This window comes from Pempheris klunzingeri, chromosome 12 (genome assembly GCF_042242105.1).
Source record: "Pempheris klunzingeri isolate RE-2024b chromosome 12, fPemKlu1.hap1, whole genome shotgun sequence".
In the NCBI taxonomy this organism is placed as follows: Eukaryota; Metazoa; Chordata; class Actinopteri; order Acropomatiformes; family Pempheridae; genus Pempheris; species Pempheris klunzingeri.
Genome location: NC_092023.1, coordinates 25,180,162 through 25,198,599, shown reverse-complemented (window position 1 = coordinate 25,198,599; position 18,438 = coordinate 25,180,162). Strand labels below are relative to the sequence as shown.

The window sequence follows — 18,438 nt, the reverse complement described above, 5'->3', positions numbered from 1 at the left end:
CATGATATCCAAGTGGACAAGAGCAGTTGTACGCTCCAGGGAGGTTGGTGCACACCTGGTCAAAGCGGCAGGTGGTGTTGTCCTTGCATTCGTCGATATCCTCACAGCCCAGGCTAATGGGTTTGTACCCAGGAGAACACAGACAGAAGAAGGACCCTGCTGTGTTGTTACATAATGAGTGCTCAGGGCAAGGGGCGCCATCTGGGTCATGACACTCATCCACATCCTGACACTCTGTGCCGTTAAGAATAAACCCCTCATTACAGGGGCAACGGTAAGACCCAGGGATATTGACGCATGTAGAATAAGGCTGACACACTGAAGAGTTGAGGGGGTTTGAGCACTCATCTATATCCACGCACTCTGTCCCATTACTCCAGAATCCTTTGTTGCATTCACAGTAATATGAGCCGATAGCATTCATACACGTGCCATTGGTGCAAAGCTCTCCCAGCTGCACGTCACTGCATTCATCGATGTCCACACACTCGTCGCCCACACCGGAAAATCCAGTATCACAAATACACAGGTGGCTTCCATTGGTGTTGATGCACGCGCTATGCTCTGGGCAGGTAGAGTTGTCCAGGCACTCATCAATATCCTCACAGCCGGTGTTGTTGCCTTGGTAACCGTCCCAGCACATACAGGCAGAAGATCCAACTGTGTTTAGGCAGTTGGAGAAATTGGGGCACTGCATGAGGCCAAGGGAGCACTCATCTATGTCCACACACAGGGAGCTGTTTCCTGAGAAGCCCAGGTCACACGGACATTCATAGCTCCCCTCTATGTTGCTACATGTACTGTGGTCAGGACAGGTGAAGTTCCCCATCACACATTCATCTATGTCCTGACAATGTGTCCCATTGTCTTGAAACCCTTCCCAGCAGTCACAGATGTAGGAGCCGTTGGTGTTGAAGCAGTAGGAGAAGGCAGGGCAGACTTGATTTTCTGATTGGGCACATTCATCCACATCCAAGCAATCAGTGCCACTTCCTCCATAACCTTGCTTACACTGGCAATAGAATGAACCCTGCTGTGGGTGGCACTTGGCAAACGGGTGGCAGACGCTACTAGCATTCAGGCAGGTGTCTTCAGTCACGCATGTGCCTTCGTCGTACACCAGGTCCAAGATACACGAACATGTGTAGGAACCAGGGGTGTTGGTGCACGTCATGTTCCTACTGCATGTCGTGGCCAGCTGACATTCGTCAACATCCTCACAAACAAAGCCATCACCCTGATATCCATCCTGGCACTGGCAGATGTAGGAACCGTTTGTGTTGCGGCACAAAGCCTGGACGCTGCAGTTGTGTGGCAGGGTGGAGTTCTGCTCGCATTCGTTCACATCCTGGCAGTCATAGCCATTGCCCATCATGCCAGGTGCACAGGCACAGGAGAAAGATCCAGGTGTGTTAGTGCAGCTGGCAACTGGATGGCATCCTCCATTTTGGACTTGGCACTCATCAATGTCTATAATTCATCCAAAATGGGACAGTGTCAGGGAAACAGCCCAAAGTGGTGCTAAAAGAAAGCTCACAAGAGAGACCATGCATGGAGGCAAATAACCAACAGGTGCAATGGATGTCTATAATGAGGAATTGATGCTTACCAGAGCAGTTCTTCCCATCACCTATGAAGCCGCTAAGACAGAAGCAGGAATGGCTGCCTATCGTGTTGACACACTGGGCAAACACATTGCACTCCTGCTGCCCTGTCTCACACTCATTCACATCTAGGAAGGTGGTGACAAATAGGGAGGGAGGGAGAAAAAGAGGGAGATGATTAAATTTAACTGCATCCCATCAGACAACAGTCCATAATCAGAGTTAATGACTTCTGTGTCTTGTTAAAGCCACGTTTTTATTTAAAAGTGAGGTCAAACTAATTACTTAGTTTAGTGGCTATGGACACAGAAGTAAACGTGCCAGAATTTTAGAAAAAGAGGAAGACTTCTTACTCTGGCAGTGTTATGTCAAGTAGAAATATGTGGAAACTCAACTGACTTTGAGCCAAGAGGAGCAGGTGCTGTGTCAGTCCCTGTCCTGGAATGAATAACATTTCCTTCCAAACTTATCTACAGCAGTGTAGAATTGTTTATTCTACCCACATTCACATTTCAGTGAATATGCTCCAAATACAAGTACTGACATGACACTTACAGTAGGCACTACAATGTGCTGTAGCTGAAGCTAGCACTGACTTAGGTGTCATTTGTAAAAACATACCAAAGCGGTGGTGGTGGTTTGAATGCACGTGTTTTTAGTTGCTATGGACAAAAGTACCTGCCAATTGCATTATAATTATAAATAATATAGGATTTTTTGCAACAGACTCAAACAAAATGCACAGTTTTTTCCTGTTGTGAAATGAGGATTATTTTCATCTTTTTTTACAATAGAAAAAAATACAAAATATGCTTAAATCTCATTTAAATGCCATGTGAAACTTGCCATTCAATATTTTCTATTATTTTCTTTGCTAGCCCTAAACTTACAAATTCCTTAAATCTATCTTCTGTTTATCTTTATCTTCTGCTATTTGTCTGGAATAAATTAGAAATGAGAAAATAATAAAGGAGAACGGTTTCTACCTGGATTTACCTTTACTTAATGAAGAGAGAGAAAAATCAATGAAATTTGTACATCCCGTGCAGTTTATGAGCCACTCAAAGCCACTCTGGACAATGAGGTCCAGTTAAAGGCAGGGTCTGCACCTTATTTATCTTTCCTGTTATATAGGTTGAAATTCTCATAACAGTCCAAGAGCAATCAATAAATGAAGTTGTTTGGTGAAAAAAAGAGAAGAGGTCATTGTCTGTGGCTGTCACTGAACTGTAATAAACTTGTCCAGGCATTTAATTCAGAAATGAAGCACAGACTAAAAAACTAGGAGAGGCTAGGAGAGCTAGAAGAACTAGGAGAGTCAGCGGTTGTGTATAGAATGAATGAGGGACCCGGCGGCCGCTGCCGGTTTCTCATCACTATTGTGGACTCGTCCTCCAGCAGTAGCGTTAGTCAGACAGCATGTTCATGTGTTGTAAGGGAGTGGCTTCGAGAAAAGTAATTTGAAAAAAGAGAACTGTGTTTTACCTAGGCACTGTGTTCCATTGAGAGCGTAGCCATTTTTGCAGTCACAGGAAAACGATCCTGGGGTATTGATACACTCAGTTTCATTTTCAGGACAAATGTTTTCCCTCTGGCATTCATCTATGTCTGAGCAAGTCAGCCCATCACCGACATAACCCAGGTCACACACACACTGGTATCTCGCAGGCGAACGGTGGCACAGGCCATGATAGTGGCAGGCAGGCTCACACAATGGACTGGGTGATACACAAGTGTCATTAAAGGCCACTGTGCCATTCAAACACGAGCAGACATGAGCACCAGGAGAGTTGATACACTTTGAGAAGGATGGGCAAGTGGTATCAGAGAGGGTGCACTCATCCACATCCTCACAGAAGAAGCCATCCCCTTTGAAACCCTGCTGACAGGAGCAAAAGAATTCCCCGATGAAGTTGGTGCATAGTGCCTGAGAGTGGCATGTACCCTCGATAGAACACTCATCTATGTCTTCACACTGAGTGCCATTTGCTGAAAATCCTCGCTTACAGGTACAAGTGTGGGATCCAATGGTGTTGAGGCATGTGGCGTTCACATGGCAGGGGTTGTTTTTACACTCGTCCATATCGACACAGTCCATGTTGCTGGCAGGGCGGTAGTAACCGACCCAGCAAGGGCACTCGTATGATCCCTCGATGTTCTTGCACTCCTCATTTACTCCACATGGATTGTTCAGTTCCTCACACTCATTTATGTCCTGGCAAAGAGTCCGATTAACCAAGATGAAGCCTGGCCTGCACAAGCAAGAGAAGGAACCCTTTTTGTTGACACATGTAGCTTTGTTTCTGCAACCTCCATTATCCACAAGACACTCATTGATGTCACTGCACTGGTTCACCCCATCTCCAGAATACCCCAGCTGGCAGGTGCAGTTATACGAACCAGGAAGGTTAATGCAAAGGCCATTGGAGTGGCACTGCATAGTCTGCAAGCACTCATCCACATCCACACAGGTGAAACCGTCTCCGACGTACCCTGCTTTACACTGACAAGAGAAGGATCCAGGCAAATTTGTGCAGATTGCGTGGGGCATGCAGATGCCTGCCATACATTCATCCAGGTCATGGCACTTGGAGTTATTGAGGATGAAACCAGTGCCACAGTCGCAGTAATATGACCCACCAGTGTTGACACAGGTAGTGGTAGAAGGGCAGATGTTGGGTGTTGCACATTCATCAATGTCTTCACACAGTCGACCATCTCCTACAAAACCTCCCAGACAGGAGCATTCGTAACCCCCCAGCCGGTTGATGCAAGCAGCATTGGGGTCGCACTGATTGTCTTCATTGCATTCATTTATGTCTGCACATGTCAGTCCATTTCCTGCAAAACCACTGTTGCAGGTACACTGATATGACCCCAGCATGTTTACACAGTCTGCAAAGAGACTGCAGATGTTGCTGGCACATTCATCAATGTCCACACAGCTCTGCCCATTGCTTTCAAAGCCACTGCTGCATGTGCAGCGGTAGCTGCCAGGCAGATTTTTACAGCCTTTGTAGCCAAGTGAAGAGGAACACACATGAGGGGTCTCTGAACATTCGTCTATGTCAAGACACAGGTAATTTCCGTTGCCCTTATAGCCTTCATTACAGGTACACACATAGGACCCAGGGTTGTTGGTGCAGGTGGCGTTCCAATGGCAGGTCCTTTGGCTTGCACATTCATTTACATCAGTACACTGGAAGCCGTTGCCCCTGAAGCCAACTTTACAAAGGCACCGCCGCCCACCCTCGTAGTTACTACAGTGGGCAGCCGGATGGCAACCCCCATTTTCTTCTTGGCACTCGTTAATGTCCTCACAGTTGTTGCCATCTCCAACATATCCATGGAGGCAGACACAGCTGTAGCTGCCCAGCGTGTTGTTGCAGCGCGCATTTGGGTGACAGCTATGCAGGCCACTGAGACATTCATCGATGTCGGAGCACAGCAGACCGTCGCCCTGGTAGCCCATTCGGCACACACAGGTAAAGTTGTTTTTTACTTTCAGACACTCAGCCTGAGGGTGGCATTTGCTGCCTGCTGCCTCGCAGTCCTTTGGGTCAGCAACTGAAAAGAGCAAGGGGAGAGAAAAGATCTTGAGAAATGCTGAATCTGATTGTGTCAACTCAAAATTGTAAATATTTCACAAAAAGTTAGGGATATTCGACTTTCAGGTGAAATTTATGGAAAATGTAAAAAGTTAATGCTACAGTGATATTATATCATGAAAATAGGGCATTTAAGTATCAGCATGCAATGGTAGTTTCTTCATCTTAAACAATTTATTGAAAGAAAATCTAACAACAGTGGAGGGTAAACGAGGGTAAACATAAAATTGGGATGTGGCCAAAGGACGTCCACTCCTCTCCTTTCTGTGACTCTTCCAGTCTCTGTATCACTGTTCCAACCTCCTGATGACACTCTGTGACCCTCTAAGCTCAGTGGACACTTCTGTCTGAGGACCTGTTTGAAGCCTCCAGTGTTGAGGTGCTGCTGATGGTGTCGCCTTGGTCTCATGATGTCAGAATGTGAACAGCAGGATGAGGAGGACTGTTTAAATACCAATTCTAACTGAAGCAGGAAATGTATTGGTGGTGGTTCATCCTGAAATTACACCTGAAAGCCGAATATCCCTAACTTTTTGTGAGTAGTGTATATTTAGGAGGCCTCTATAATTTGGTGTCTCCTCTCTTTGTATTGGGTAAAAATACTGATGATAGTTAAGATAAGGTAAGATACCTGCGCAGCAGTATTTCAGCACTACAAATAGACCTATCAGCCACAGGAGTGCGAACCTGTGAGGGTAAAGAAGAAAAGATCATGAGAATCTAAATGCATCACCCTTTAAAGAAATACAGCTTTCTCATTTGTTTTAGAAACACAGTGGTCATGCTACGTAATTGGTATGTTTTAAATATTTTTTACTGTTTAGATAATAAACATTATCTAATAATTCTGTTTTCATCTATTTTGTAGCACTTTCTTAAATTACGAACATAGCATGAAACGATCTAAACAACAAGCAGTGGCCTCAGTTCTGAGGATTATGTTGCCATGCGTAACATGTCACCAAGCTCTGTTCTTGAAATAGGAAGTACAGCCTAGATTTGACCTAATTGCAAAGGATGTGTTACCTTTCTTACTGTACTTTGTGTTTCCACAGCCTACTTTCATGCCACTGAACAAAGGTAGGGTGTCTAAGACCAATTGTCTTCTCTTGACTCACCATCCAAAGTGTCATGTACCATCATCAAGTTTGTCTAGTTCACTCGTGCCTAGTCTTGTCTCCTACTTCCTGTTTTATTGTGAAGTCTAAACTCTCCTCTTGTTTCAGGCTTTTTGACTTCCTGCCCACGTTGTGATTGTCTGCCCGGCCCTAATTGTTTCCACCTGTTTCCCATCATTGAATGTATAAATAGTCTGCGTCTCTCCTTGTCCTGTGCCAGATCGTCTTGTCTAGGTCCAAGCGTTCAAGTTGCCATTGATATCAAATTATCTATTGTAAGTATAGTTTTGCCAATGCAACATTAAAGATTGCTCAAACTGCCTGTGAGTGTTTTCGGTTCTCTGTCTCAGACGTAATACAAAGAGGCAATTTACTTTCATTCCTCTCTTGCATATCCAACATTGAAAATGACTCCTACCAGATAAAGTTTGCCGACACAGATAACATTTTATTGTTCTCAATTCACCACCACATCTATCTTATCATTCCTTAAACACTAGATTTATCAGAAAAACATCAGACAGCTCTGGAAATTTCTTTTTCCCACAATGCTCTGTGCATGTCTATCAGTAACCCCAAACTTTTTACAGGCAATGGCTAACGGGAGTAGTTAAACTGAATTATGAGAATAATGACAACAATGCCCATTTGTTCTGATTAGGTTACCACTTAAATGTCAGTGTTCCCTCCAGGCCATGCAGGCCTATTGTCTGTGTTTCAAGGGGACAGTGGACAGTGCGAGTACAGTGGCAGACACCACACCGTAAATGAAGAACTCTCTACTGTAACTCATATCAAGCCTCCCTCAGGGACTGCAGGTAGGACATAAATAGATATGACAGGCCGTCATAAAGTCGGCAGCAGCAGCAACAACTATAGCCTGAAGAAAAAACTTGAAATGTCAGGAAATGGTACATGTTTGTGACCTGCACCACCTACACTATATTGCCAAAAGTATTGGTTCACCTGCCTTGGCACGCATATGAACTTAAGTGGCATCCCATTCTTAATCCATAGGGTTTAATATGACATCGGTCCACCCTTTGCAGCTATAACAGCTTCAACTCTTCTGGGAAGGCTTTCCACAAGGTTTAGGAGTGTGTTTATGGGAATTTTTGACCATTCCTCCAGAAGGGCATTTGTGAGGTCACACACTGATGTTGGACGAGAAGGCCTGGCTCTCAGTCTCTGTTCTAATTCATCCCAAAGGTGTTCTATCGGGTTGAGGTCAGGACTCTGTGCAGGCCAGTCAAGTTCATCCACACCAAACTCTCTCATCCATGTCTTTATGGACCTTGCTTTGTGCACCGGTGCACAGTCATGTTGTAACAGGAAGGGGTCATCCCCAAACTGTTCCCACAAAGTTGGGAGCATGGAATTGTCCAAAATCTCTTGGTATGCTGAATCATTCAGAGTTCCTTTCACTGGAACTAAGGGGCCAAGCCCAGCCCATCATAATCCCCCCTCCACCAAACTTTACACATGGCACAGTGCAGTCAGACAAGTACCGTTCTCCTGGCAACTGCCAAACCCAGACTCGTCCATCAGATCGCCAGATAGTGAAGCGCGATTCATCGCTCCAGAGAACACGTCTCCACTGCTCTAGAGTCCAGTGGCGGTGGCTTTACACCACTGCATCCGACACTTTGCATTGCACTTGGTGATGTAAGGCTTGGATGCAGCTGCTCGGCCATGGAAACCCATTCCATGAAGCTCTCTACGCACTGTTCTTGAGCTAATCTGAAGGCCACATGAAGTTTGGAGGTCTGTAGCGATTGACTCTGCAGAAAGTTGGCGACCTCAGCATCCGCTGACCCTGCTCCGTCATTTCACGTGGCCTACCACTTCGTGGCTGAGTTGCTGTTGTTCCCAATCGCTTCCACTTTGTCATAATACCACTGACAGTTGACTGTGGAATATTTAGGAGGGAGGAAATTTCACGACTAGACTTGTTGCACAGGTGGCATCCTATCACAGTACCACGCTGGAATTCACTGAGCTCCTGAGAGCGACCCATTCTTTCACAAATGTTTGTAGAAACAGTATGCATGCCTTGGTGCTTCATTTTATACACCTGTGGCCATGGAAGGGACTGGACACCTGATTTCAATTATTTGGATGGGTGAGTGAATACTTTTGGCAATATAGTGTATTTTAGAAAGAACTTAGTATCTTAAGACTCTATTGTTTTCTATTCTCCTCAACTACTACTCAACAATCAACTCCCAGATTTTCCATGAGCAGAATAATAATTTAATATTTATTCTCTACCTCTGACTGTAAATACATTATTTACAGTTAATTCTTTTTTTGTGTGCAAATTTTGGCATTTTCATAAATTCACTGATTCATTCTCTTGCTGAGAGTTGGATGAGTAGATTGATATCACACCCATATGTGTCTCTTAAAATATGAAGCTACAGCCAACAGCAGGTTAGCTCAGCTTAGCTTAAAGACTGGAAACACTGTGGAAACAGCCTCTATCCAAAGGCACGTCATTTCTTTCCTATTTATCATCTCTTGTTCATATGTAACAAAACCAATGGATAAGAAAAACAAGTTGTGCTTCTTTGCTGAAATCACTACACCCAGGCCTTCTGCAAAACCATTTCATTTTTCGGTTTTTGGTTTAATGTACAGATGCACAAATGAGACATAGCATGTTAATTAGTGAGCTTTAAAAGTGTTGGTTGGTGGGTTTTGTTGCCTTTGCAAAGAGCCAGGCTAACTGTTTCCCACTGTCTCCAGTCTCTATGCTAAATTAAGATGGCTGTAGCATTATCATTAGCACACAAATATGAGAGTGGTGTTGATCTTTTCATCTAACTCTCTATAAAAAAGCGAATAAGAATATTTCTTAAAATCTCAAACTACACTTTTAATAGGATATAAGATCAATGCTGATCCTTACCATACATCATATAAGATCCACAGATTTGTGCTTCTTTTATTGTATGCTATTGCTTAATTCATATCATTTTGATGTTTAATTCCACAGAGAAGTTATTTATAGAATTAGCTGTGCTTAAACGTATACATTTTAGTCTTCGGCCACAGTTTGGTTAGGTTTAGGCACCAAAACTACTTGGTTAGATTTAGGAAAAGATCATGGTTTGGGTTGAACTAATAAGTCAAATACAAATATAAAAGGCACATTAAACACAAAATACACTCTTTCCAATATACACCAGGGTGTAAACAGCCAATACACATAATAGCTATTTACACCCAGTGTAAAATGCCAATAGTATTGTTGGCTACCGACACCTGGGTGCAAATACTCTCTGCCACGATTGTATAATCTCTCTATCGTCTCTCATCTGCCTCTCGTGTTTATGTGACTTGCCTGCTATGATAATGATTTCTCCTTCATAATAATAAAGTACCCCAACTATATTTCTATCTATTGTTTTTTTTCTATCTATACTTAAATAACCTGCCATGTTGGCCTGGCCTTCATGCCTATTCAGCTTGACTGATACATGAATGTAATAGTGGGAATTATTTCATATGAAACAATCCATGAATTATACTAAATTAACATTAAAAAACACAACAATAAAAAAAGTCCATTCAGAAATGATCACTACTTCCATCAGCAAACAGAACAAATAAGAGGAATTCATACATGACTAAACAACTGAAATAAGTTACTGATGATTTCACAAATTGTAATAATGATTTCTATAGCATAATGAAGTTAAGACAATAATACACGAGTTGTGGATTCATTTAATTTAGAGTTCTACTGGCAAATGTCATAAACCGATGATCCATATAACAACGAATGAACTATCCTTCTTTGCATTCAAATTAAGCCTTTTTGATTTAATCATATAGAAGTGTTTTAAGAAATATAGAATGTGGATCAGGATCAGATGAAATGGATTCTTGATAACGTCACAGATTAATCTCAGTAACTATAAAGACCTAAAAGAGTCTCTGTGCCACTAAAAGAACCTCAAAAACATAAAAGAGAAAAACAGAAAAGGAAAAAAGAGATTTTCACTTACCGCATGATTCCCCGTCTCCTGGTGGTCTTTCAGTCTTTCGTGAGGGAGAAAGTGCGACCTCCCCTCTTCTGGATCTCTCTGTTTCTCTTCGTCTTTCTCTGCCGTGTCGCAGCAGCCTTTTCCTCCACCACTATCTTGATTCCTCCACCTCTGGGACTTGCGACAAAGGCCCACCTCACCATACCATGCACTGCCCTGACATTTTAAACCTCTGGGAAGGGGAACACCCATATTCCCCTGCTTAGGTGTCAGCCCTCACACAATAAGTTGATCAGTCCCCTGAGGCCTTCGTTTGTCCTCCTCACTGCAGACAAGAAGCCAGGACACCAATATGACTTTGATTCACCTGTTTACAACTCAAACACTGATTTATATAAATGTAATCACACATGTATAAAGTAACCATAACAATTCAAATTAAAAGCAAGTTTATACTGAACCTGCCACTCAGCCCCGTCCACACACATACACGCATTCATAAATCCTTGGCAGCTGCTACTGGAGTGGTAAGACAGCCACAGAGACTGAGCTGCTTTATGAGCTCCGTCGTCAGGTGCTTAAACTGGGGCCGATATTAAGGCCAGTAATAAAATGTAATAATCTGATCACCTGGGCCGGAACAATTGTTTATCCATGATATTTAAGTCATAATGGTGATGATCTGGGTTATATATTATCTATCAGTCTGTGGCTGGAACAAGCACAGTTTTAATCCTGCACTATTCAGAGAAGTGCTGACAATCAAAGCATCTAAACTCACAGTGAAGTCAGCACTGACGTGGACAGGATGAAGATCACACTTTAAGGAGACAAAGGAGTGTAAAGACTGTAAAGGCTGCTAACATGCTACATACAACAATGCTCTGTATTTGTATAGCACCTTTCTAGTCATTTCTACTACTCAGAGCGCTTTTACTTTACTTCCTCATTCGCACATCATTCATTCAGGACGACTCTAAGTTAGAGGAGACTATTCCTTCACACACTGAAGCAATGCCTCAGGAGCAAGTTGGGGTTCAGCGTCTTGCCCGAGAACACACTTCGACATGCTGACTTAGAGGAGCTAACATGCTGGTGTATATCAGACATAAAGTTTACAAAGCATGGCTTTAACAATTGGAAGCAGCATAATAGAATTTGGGAGAAATGCAGATGCAAATTGTCATTTTTTGCACATCAAAATTTCTCCCTAAAATTTGTCTTTAATCGTCTTTACCTTTTTCTGCTTAGCACCAGTAGATTCCTTTAAATGTTTGCCATATTGACAACCTGGAAAATTGTTCTAAATAGTTCCCAAAATTGATTGATGCAGAAGGTGCAAGGAGAGTAGGCCTCTGCTTCTTGTGTTTGTTTGTCACAGACCTCTCACAGCACACATTTATCCCAATGTTTCACTTGTTATAAAACAGGATCATTACAGGTGTAACCTGTATCATTAATGATGGCTCTGTTTTACAGACTTGCTTTTACTTGCATTTACAGTTACATCCTTAATTATACTTAAGAGGCAGGTCCGGACATTAAACTTTCACTTCTATTCATTTTTTTCCACTGCAAACATGAAGTACAGACAATACTCACAGCTGTGAAAAAAGTCGCCAATGAAGTTAGAAGAAAACTGGGAATAAAAAAAAGAAGGAATGAATTATGTTGGTTAACAACTCAAAGTTTGACTGTAGCAGCTTTTCAAAATCTTTTTTCAAAAATAATAGAGTATAAAAGTATGTCCATATCCTGTCTACACTATAATGTATACTTGATATACTTTTTTTTTTTAATATACTTTATAGTACTAGTAAACAGTGTGGATTTGGACCACAACAACCACCTTTCAACCACAGGTGTCACTGTTCTCATTAGCAAAGGCTGCATGAAATATCAGCAGGATGGGAAGAAAAGGAAAACCTCCTCTTATTCTGACTAGTGTTGACTGTTCATGCAATATTTTTACACAAATGATAGGCGGGGCATGCAGATCCTTGAAATGGATCCAGGAACATCAGAGGTACACCTTAAACTCGTGAGGAAGAGATGCAACAGCTAAAATGGCAGATCTGCCCTCAGAAGCATTTGTGAAAGTAACACACACCGTTACGTGAGCTGCTTTTAAGTCTCTTTAGTTACCAGAGAGACGGTTTAGTAAGACAACCAGCAAAGTGAGTGCATGGTAATAGGGTTTTACATCAGAGCCCTGCAAAACAGGAATTTTTTATAAAACAAAGCAGATTGTTTTACCTGAATTATGTTTCAAATCATCAGCTATCATAAGTGCTCCCATCAGTGTAGGAATGGGGTGTGAATGTTACTGTAGCAGAAAAAGACTAGAAAAGCTCTATACAAGTCCAGTCCATTTACCATTCACATGCACTGATGAATACAGTCATAATGTCAAGATTTTTCTAAAAAAGTCCTTCAGCATTTGCATGGGCAGTGTTTTTACATTGTGTGGGCCACATCACAAGCAAAGTGCATGTATTTACACACACACATATATATATCGGTGTTGAGACCAGTTGTGACATTGTAGGAGGTAAGCTAAAGGTCATGAAATACGCCAACTGACTTCATGAGAAAACATTGGCTGATCACTCAAATAAGGGAATTGATTGGAGTAAGGACAATTTTGTGTTTATCAATTGTTATCAGATTTGTTGTTATTAGACAGTTAATATGGATTCCAAGAGATAATGAAACACTGGGATATTACAATTTAAAAGATGACATCCATTGACTTACATTCACAAACAGATAGAGAGGTATCGGCGACACTTGTGGGAGAGAATAATCTGTCTAAAATCAGTATTTGTTGTCTTATGTGCCTTTGCACAGTCAGACATTCCAGGTGTGGTAGCTCCTCTTCTTTTTATATTTGCACACATGTACTGGGGTGTTGAACTCATACTTTAGTGATGTTGTGCTTTTAGAAACATAGCAATTCAGAGAGTCAGTTTTCTTTACTCTTCTCTGTGGTTGTCCTCTTCTCTTTCCTTTTCTGTATTGATTGTTGATCGACGTCAACTAATGAATTAGGATTAAAACATTGGGCACAGTGCTTGTGAGAATATTTAGTGCTTGTGAGATAATCTCTGCGAGACCTGAGGCTGTGACTCAGCGTGACTCACAATACCTGAAAAAATGTTTCCCAGCCTCTGGTTTCTGTCAAGTAAGACACCTGCTTGGACAGCTGATGAAGTCATCACGTCACACAGAGCGTCTCAGTTTAGAGTAAACAAAGACAAAACTGTGGCTCAGTGGTAGAGTGGGTCGTCCCTCAATCAGAAGGTCGGGGGTTTGATCCCCAGCTCCTATGGGTCAACATGTCGAAGTGTCCTTGGGCAAGACACTGAACCCCAACTTGCTACTGAAGCAGCCTCAGTGTGTGAATGAGTATGAAAGAATAGTCAGAATTACATTCCTCCTGTATGATTGATGTGTGAATGGGTGAATGAGGATGTGATGTCAAGCGCTTTGAGTGGTTGAAATAACTAGAAAGGTGCTATACAAATACAGACCATTTACCATTTACAGACCATATAAAGTAGGCTATGATATCTAAAGAACTGTGAGAATACAAGCTGGGATAAAAAAAATACAAGGCTCTATTAAAATACTACAGTATTATACATTGGGAATATGAGGATTACATAAACCACTGCAAACTGTGTAAAGTGGTACATTACTTCCTACAGGCACATTAAAACTGTACAGCAAAACATATGAACACCTTTTTATACAAAGGCCACTTGAAACTGGGTTTATTAACATTCCTCAGGAATGTGATAGTGATTCTTCAAGTATAAAGGTCACAATAAAACACAGAAAATGAACCACAAAACTTGTAGCACGTTTAAAAAACTGTATGTTGGGGTCTATATATTATATATCTATATCTATATTATATTACATTCATTTAGATTTGTTGGTGAGCAGAATGATAAAAGAAAAACATGTCAACAGAGAGAGAGAGACCAAATATGGTGATACCGGAAACCAGGTGTGTTTGACTACCCCCTACACATACACACACCTTGACTATGCAAATTAAGTGACGTCAGTGGACATTTGTGTTATAAGTTTACTTCACAACAGTTCTGTATCAGTTCCACAACTACAACAGCCGAGAGGGACATAATTATTAAGCAGCTTTACACAGTAAATTGACTTCGATACTCGTGCACTTTACCTTTGAGCGCGCTCTCGTTGAGTTTCTGACCGAACAGGTTGGACCAGGACACACCTGGTGAAGAAAGAGGAAGCCTTGTGTACCTCGACGGTAGTCTTTACTCCATCTTTGACCTCTGTGGACGACGGGCGGACTGAAACAGCCAACCGAGGGAAACGTTGTTTTTAGGTTTTTTACTAACTTCATCATGAATATGTGGATTGTTCTCGTGCTCGCTGCTCTCGCGGCGGGAGCGTCGGCTCAGACCTGTGAGTACTTTGATCTGTTAAAACTTTATTAGGCTAAAAGTGTCTTACAACGCAGTTTGGCTTAAACACAACGCTTAATTGTTAACATTTAATTTTGAAGAACGCTTATTGGATACCTTTTGAAGGTTGTAGTGAAACTACCTGTTCATGTGGAGTTTACCTCTAAGCTCCTCTTTGCCTTCAGTGTAATGTTTGCTCGCTGTGAATGGCGGTAGTTGCTACGACAGGTGGAAAACTTCGGGGTTTGAAGGTGTTTGGATATGAAAAGCGGACATCTTGGAGGGGTGGGGGTTGGGAGCGTTTGTCCCGCTCGCTGGGGACTCTTCTGTTTGGAGAAACCAACGCCCAGGTGACAGAGAAGGCTGCTGCTCTGCCCCTTCTGTTTATAGGCCTGTATAACCGACAGGACAATAAGTCCTTCATGAAACAGGCTGACTGTGAGCCTGTCACACACATACTGTTTCTAGAGAGTAAATCAAACTTGTCCCTAACCCTAACCCTTCGTCCAGTTGTGTTTCATGCTGTCAAACACAATCCTAGCACGGTGGAGTTCATAAATCTTGGCTGATATTTAACCAAACATGCTCTTTTGTTAAACCAAGAGTGTTTGCTGGGGATTTGTGACCTGCACGGTCATTTAGATTCAGTCAGACTGACAAACCCTTGTGTTTCTCCGCGTAGGCTCCTGTGACACTATGAAGTGGGCCACCTGTGATGGAAACCCATGTGGGTGCTACCTCATGATCGGGGACAACGTTAAACAGCCGCTGAATTGCAGTTCATGTAAGTAAAAGATGCGTGTTGTGATCAAGCCTTTCCTTTGCACTTTGTTTCTTTTGTTGTTGCCTGCTCAACTCACGACGACCTTTTCTCCCCCCCCCCATCACCAGTGATCCCTAAGTGCTTCTTGATGAAGGCTGAGATGTACAGAGCTAAAAAGGGCCTGGACACCCGCACAGTGGGAGGAAAACCTGTGGAGACCGCCTTCGTAGACAACGATGGCATCTATGACCCAGACTGTGAGAACGACGGCAAATTCAGGGCCAAGCAGTGCAACAACACAGACGAGTGCTGGTGCGTCAACAGCGCTGGCGTTCGACGAACCGACAAGGGAGACAAGACTCTCACTTGTGACAAGCTGGTGGAGACCTTGTAAGTATCTTGATCCTCAGCAGTGTGGAGGAACGGTATTGGGATGAATAGTGCAAATGTTCTGAACGCTGAAATGCTGATGTTCACTTTTCTCCAGCTGGATCCGTCTTCAGCTGACACACAAACCAGTGACCGGTAAAGTGGATGCCAGCAAATTGAAGGTGTAAGTATATTTTACAGCCTCCTCTACTTTTCTTTTTAATGAAACTGTAACCTCATTGTTAACATCAATTTGAATATCTCACTTATGATCTAACTTACTGCCCACATACAGTGCCATTGCGGATGCCATTCACAAACGTTATAGCAGCTTTAAGAAGGACATGGTGGACGAAGTCAAGGTGAGTGAGAGTCTGATTTTAAAATGCAACATGCACTTTTGTCATATTTCTACATAAAACATTTTAATTTTCACAACAGCATCACTGAAATGTCCCACTAACTGTCTGTCATCCTGCAGTATGACTCTGATGCCCGCTTGATTGTGGTGGATGTGAAGAAGCCAAAAGGAGACCGCAAGACTGACCTGACCCACATGGCCTACTACATGGAGAAAGATGTATGTTAAAGCTATTTATTTATTTTTTTAATGATAACAACATACACGTAAAAGGCTTAAAGAGACTCATTGACTGACCCCTGCTATGTTTATCACCTGGTCTCCTCCTGCAGGTGAAGGTGCTGCCTCTGTTCAAGGACCAGAAAAAGTTTGAGCCATCTGTGGACGGCAATAAGCTGGAGATGGAGAACATCCTCGTGTACTATGTTGATGAGGAGGCCCCGACCTTCACCATGAAGAACCTGTCTGGTGGCATCATCGCCGTCATCGTGGTGGTGGTGCTGGCTGTCGTTGCCGGCCTGCTGGTTCTGGTGAGTGCACGCGCCTGCTTGGATGTCATTTATTTGTGCAGTGCAGATTCTCTTTGTGAGTCGCTGTTTAAGCAGCAATCAGTTTGATTTCTAATTCTTTTCTCTGTGTGTGTGTGTGTGTGCGCAGTTCTTCGCGAAAAGGCGAGAGAGTCAGCGGTACAACAAAGCTCAGGTGAGATGACCTTATTATTCTGTGTCAACATGTGTGAAAGGGACTTTGTGCTCCACAGACTCGGTGTTTTAACAAACCGTTCTCATCTCTTCCTCCTCATCATTTAGCAAAGAGAGATGGACGCCATGTAAAGTCCTCATCGCAGCGGCCGTCTGAAAAGTCGGCACGTACGTCACCGTTTGGGTGGATTTCTTTTTGCAGTGGGAGTGTGCCATTTTTGCCATATTACTTGAGGAATACAGCTTGTAAAGGAACAACTTTCTGTTTTTGTTTTCATGTTGTTGGCACTACTGGTATCATCATTTTATTTATAAATTGTTCAAAGTCTTAACACATCCAATCTGTTTGCCATTAAGAACTGTGCTTTTTTTTTTTTTTTTTTAAAGAAAGTTATGCCTGGAACATGCCCTATTTTTATGTTGGAACTTTTGGAATGACTTTAAACACCAGGTCGTAGATTGTACAGTTTCTTTATTACTAATGTGTGTTTTTGTTTTTAATAAAATGTTTTAAAAGACTCTTGATGCGTGGTGCAGGTCTGTTGTGTGTGTGTGGTTGTGTCTGAGAGACTTTGTGCCTCAGCCACAGTGGAAAAATCCAGCAGATTGTGTGGGGGAGGGGTGCACTAGAGGAAGCTACTGTGGGCACCGTTTTTGCATGTTGTGGTACTGATCTAGTCTCAATACAGGAACAAAACCAGTTGTGCACTTCTGATCCTCAAACCTGATTTGAAGGCAACACAAAGACTTACTGTGTCATAACTGTTAAAGTACATGGACATTTTCCTCAGACCTCCCTTTGTCTCACATTTAAGATGGCTGCCATGATGATGCAATAGGCCCTTTTGTTTAGATGGGGCAGGTCGAGTGGAGGATTCCTGCCCAGAAGGGTTTCTGAATGGGTGTGGCAGCCCTGTTTTCACTGCGTTACTGTCCTGCTATTATTTCTTTTTGAGGGGAAACTTGCTCTCCATTGGTCTCTTGTGTAACATGGATCCTCCATGTCGATGCTGACAAACAAACCTGTACATCATTTCCTCTCCAGCTGCATGAGCGCGGTGAGAGATGTGACTGAGCTGAGACAACGTAATGTGTTTTACGTGTCGGTGATACCAGTTGGCTGAGACTGCCGTGCAGTATGACGGCACCTGTTAGTGTAGAGGGAGGTGGTTAGTCATTTGTAGCTGTGTCTCTTGAAACTGGAATGGCGCCCGGCCTGTCAGTCAGGTTCTGGCTCACTCATACACTAACACATGCAGTATGTACACAACAAATACTGAGGAAGGCAAGTGTTTTAAAGGGACTTACAGCAGCCCCACAGGAACCTTTAAGCTGAAATCCTCTTTCTGAGGAAAAGAGAAGTGAGGTGGCACAAAAAAATTCAAAACAGGTGTTGTGTAATCGCACAGAGAAGAATGACTGGAGAGCCTGTCACAACATGATCACAGTGCTCTTTGTTAACTGCAACTGT

The 18,438-nt window shown here is 42.7% G+C and overlaps 1 protein-coding gene across 1 annotated transcript; it reads left to right on the top strand.

The window, feature by feature from the left end:
• The first annotated feature begins 14,448 nt into the window (after positions 1-14,448).
• Positions 14,449-17,344, top strand: epcam (epithelial cell adhesion molecule). The gene is made up of 9 exons (XM_070840861.1): positions 14,449-14,774; positions 15,456-15,557; positions 15,665-15,926; positions 16,024-16,089; positions 16,201-16,267; positions 16,387-16,485; positions 16,599-16,796; positions 16,924-16,968; positions 17,076-17,344. Exons 1-9 carry the CDS (start codon positions 14,714-14,716, stop codon positions 17,097-17,099), a joined length of 924 nt encoding a protein of 307 aa, XP_070696962.1. The 5' UTR covers positions 14,449-14,713; the 3' UTR covers positions 17,100-17,344.
• Positions 17,345-18,438: the final 1,094 nt, after the last annotated feature.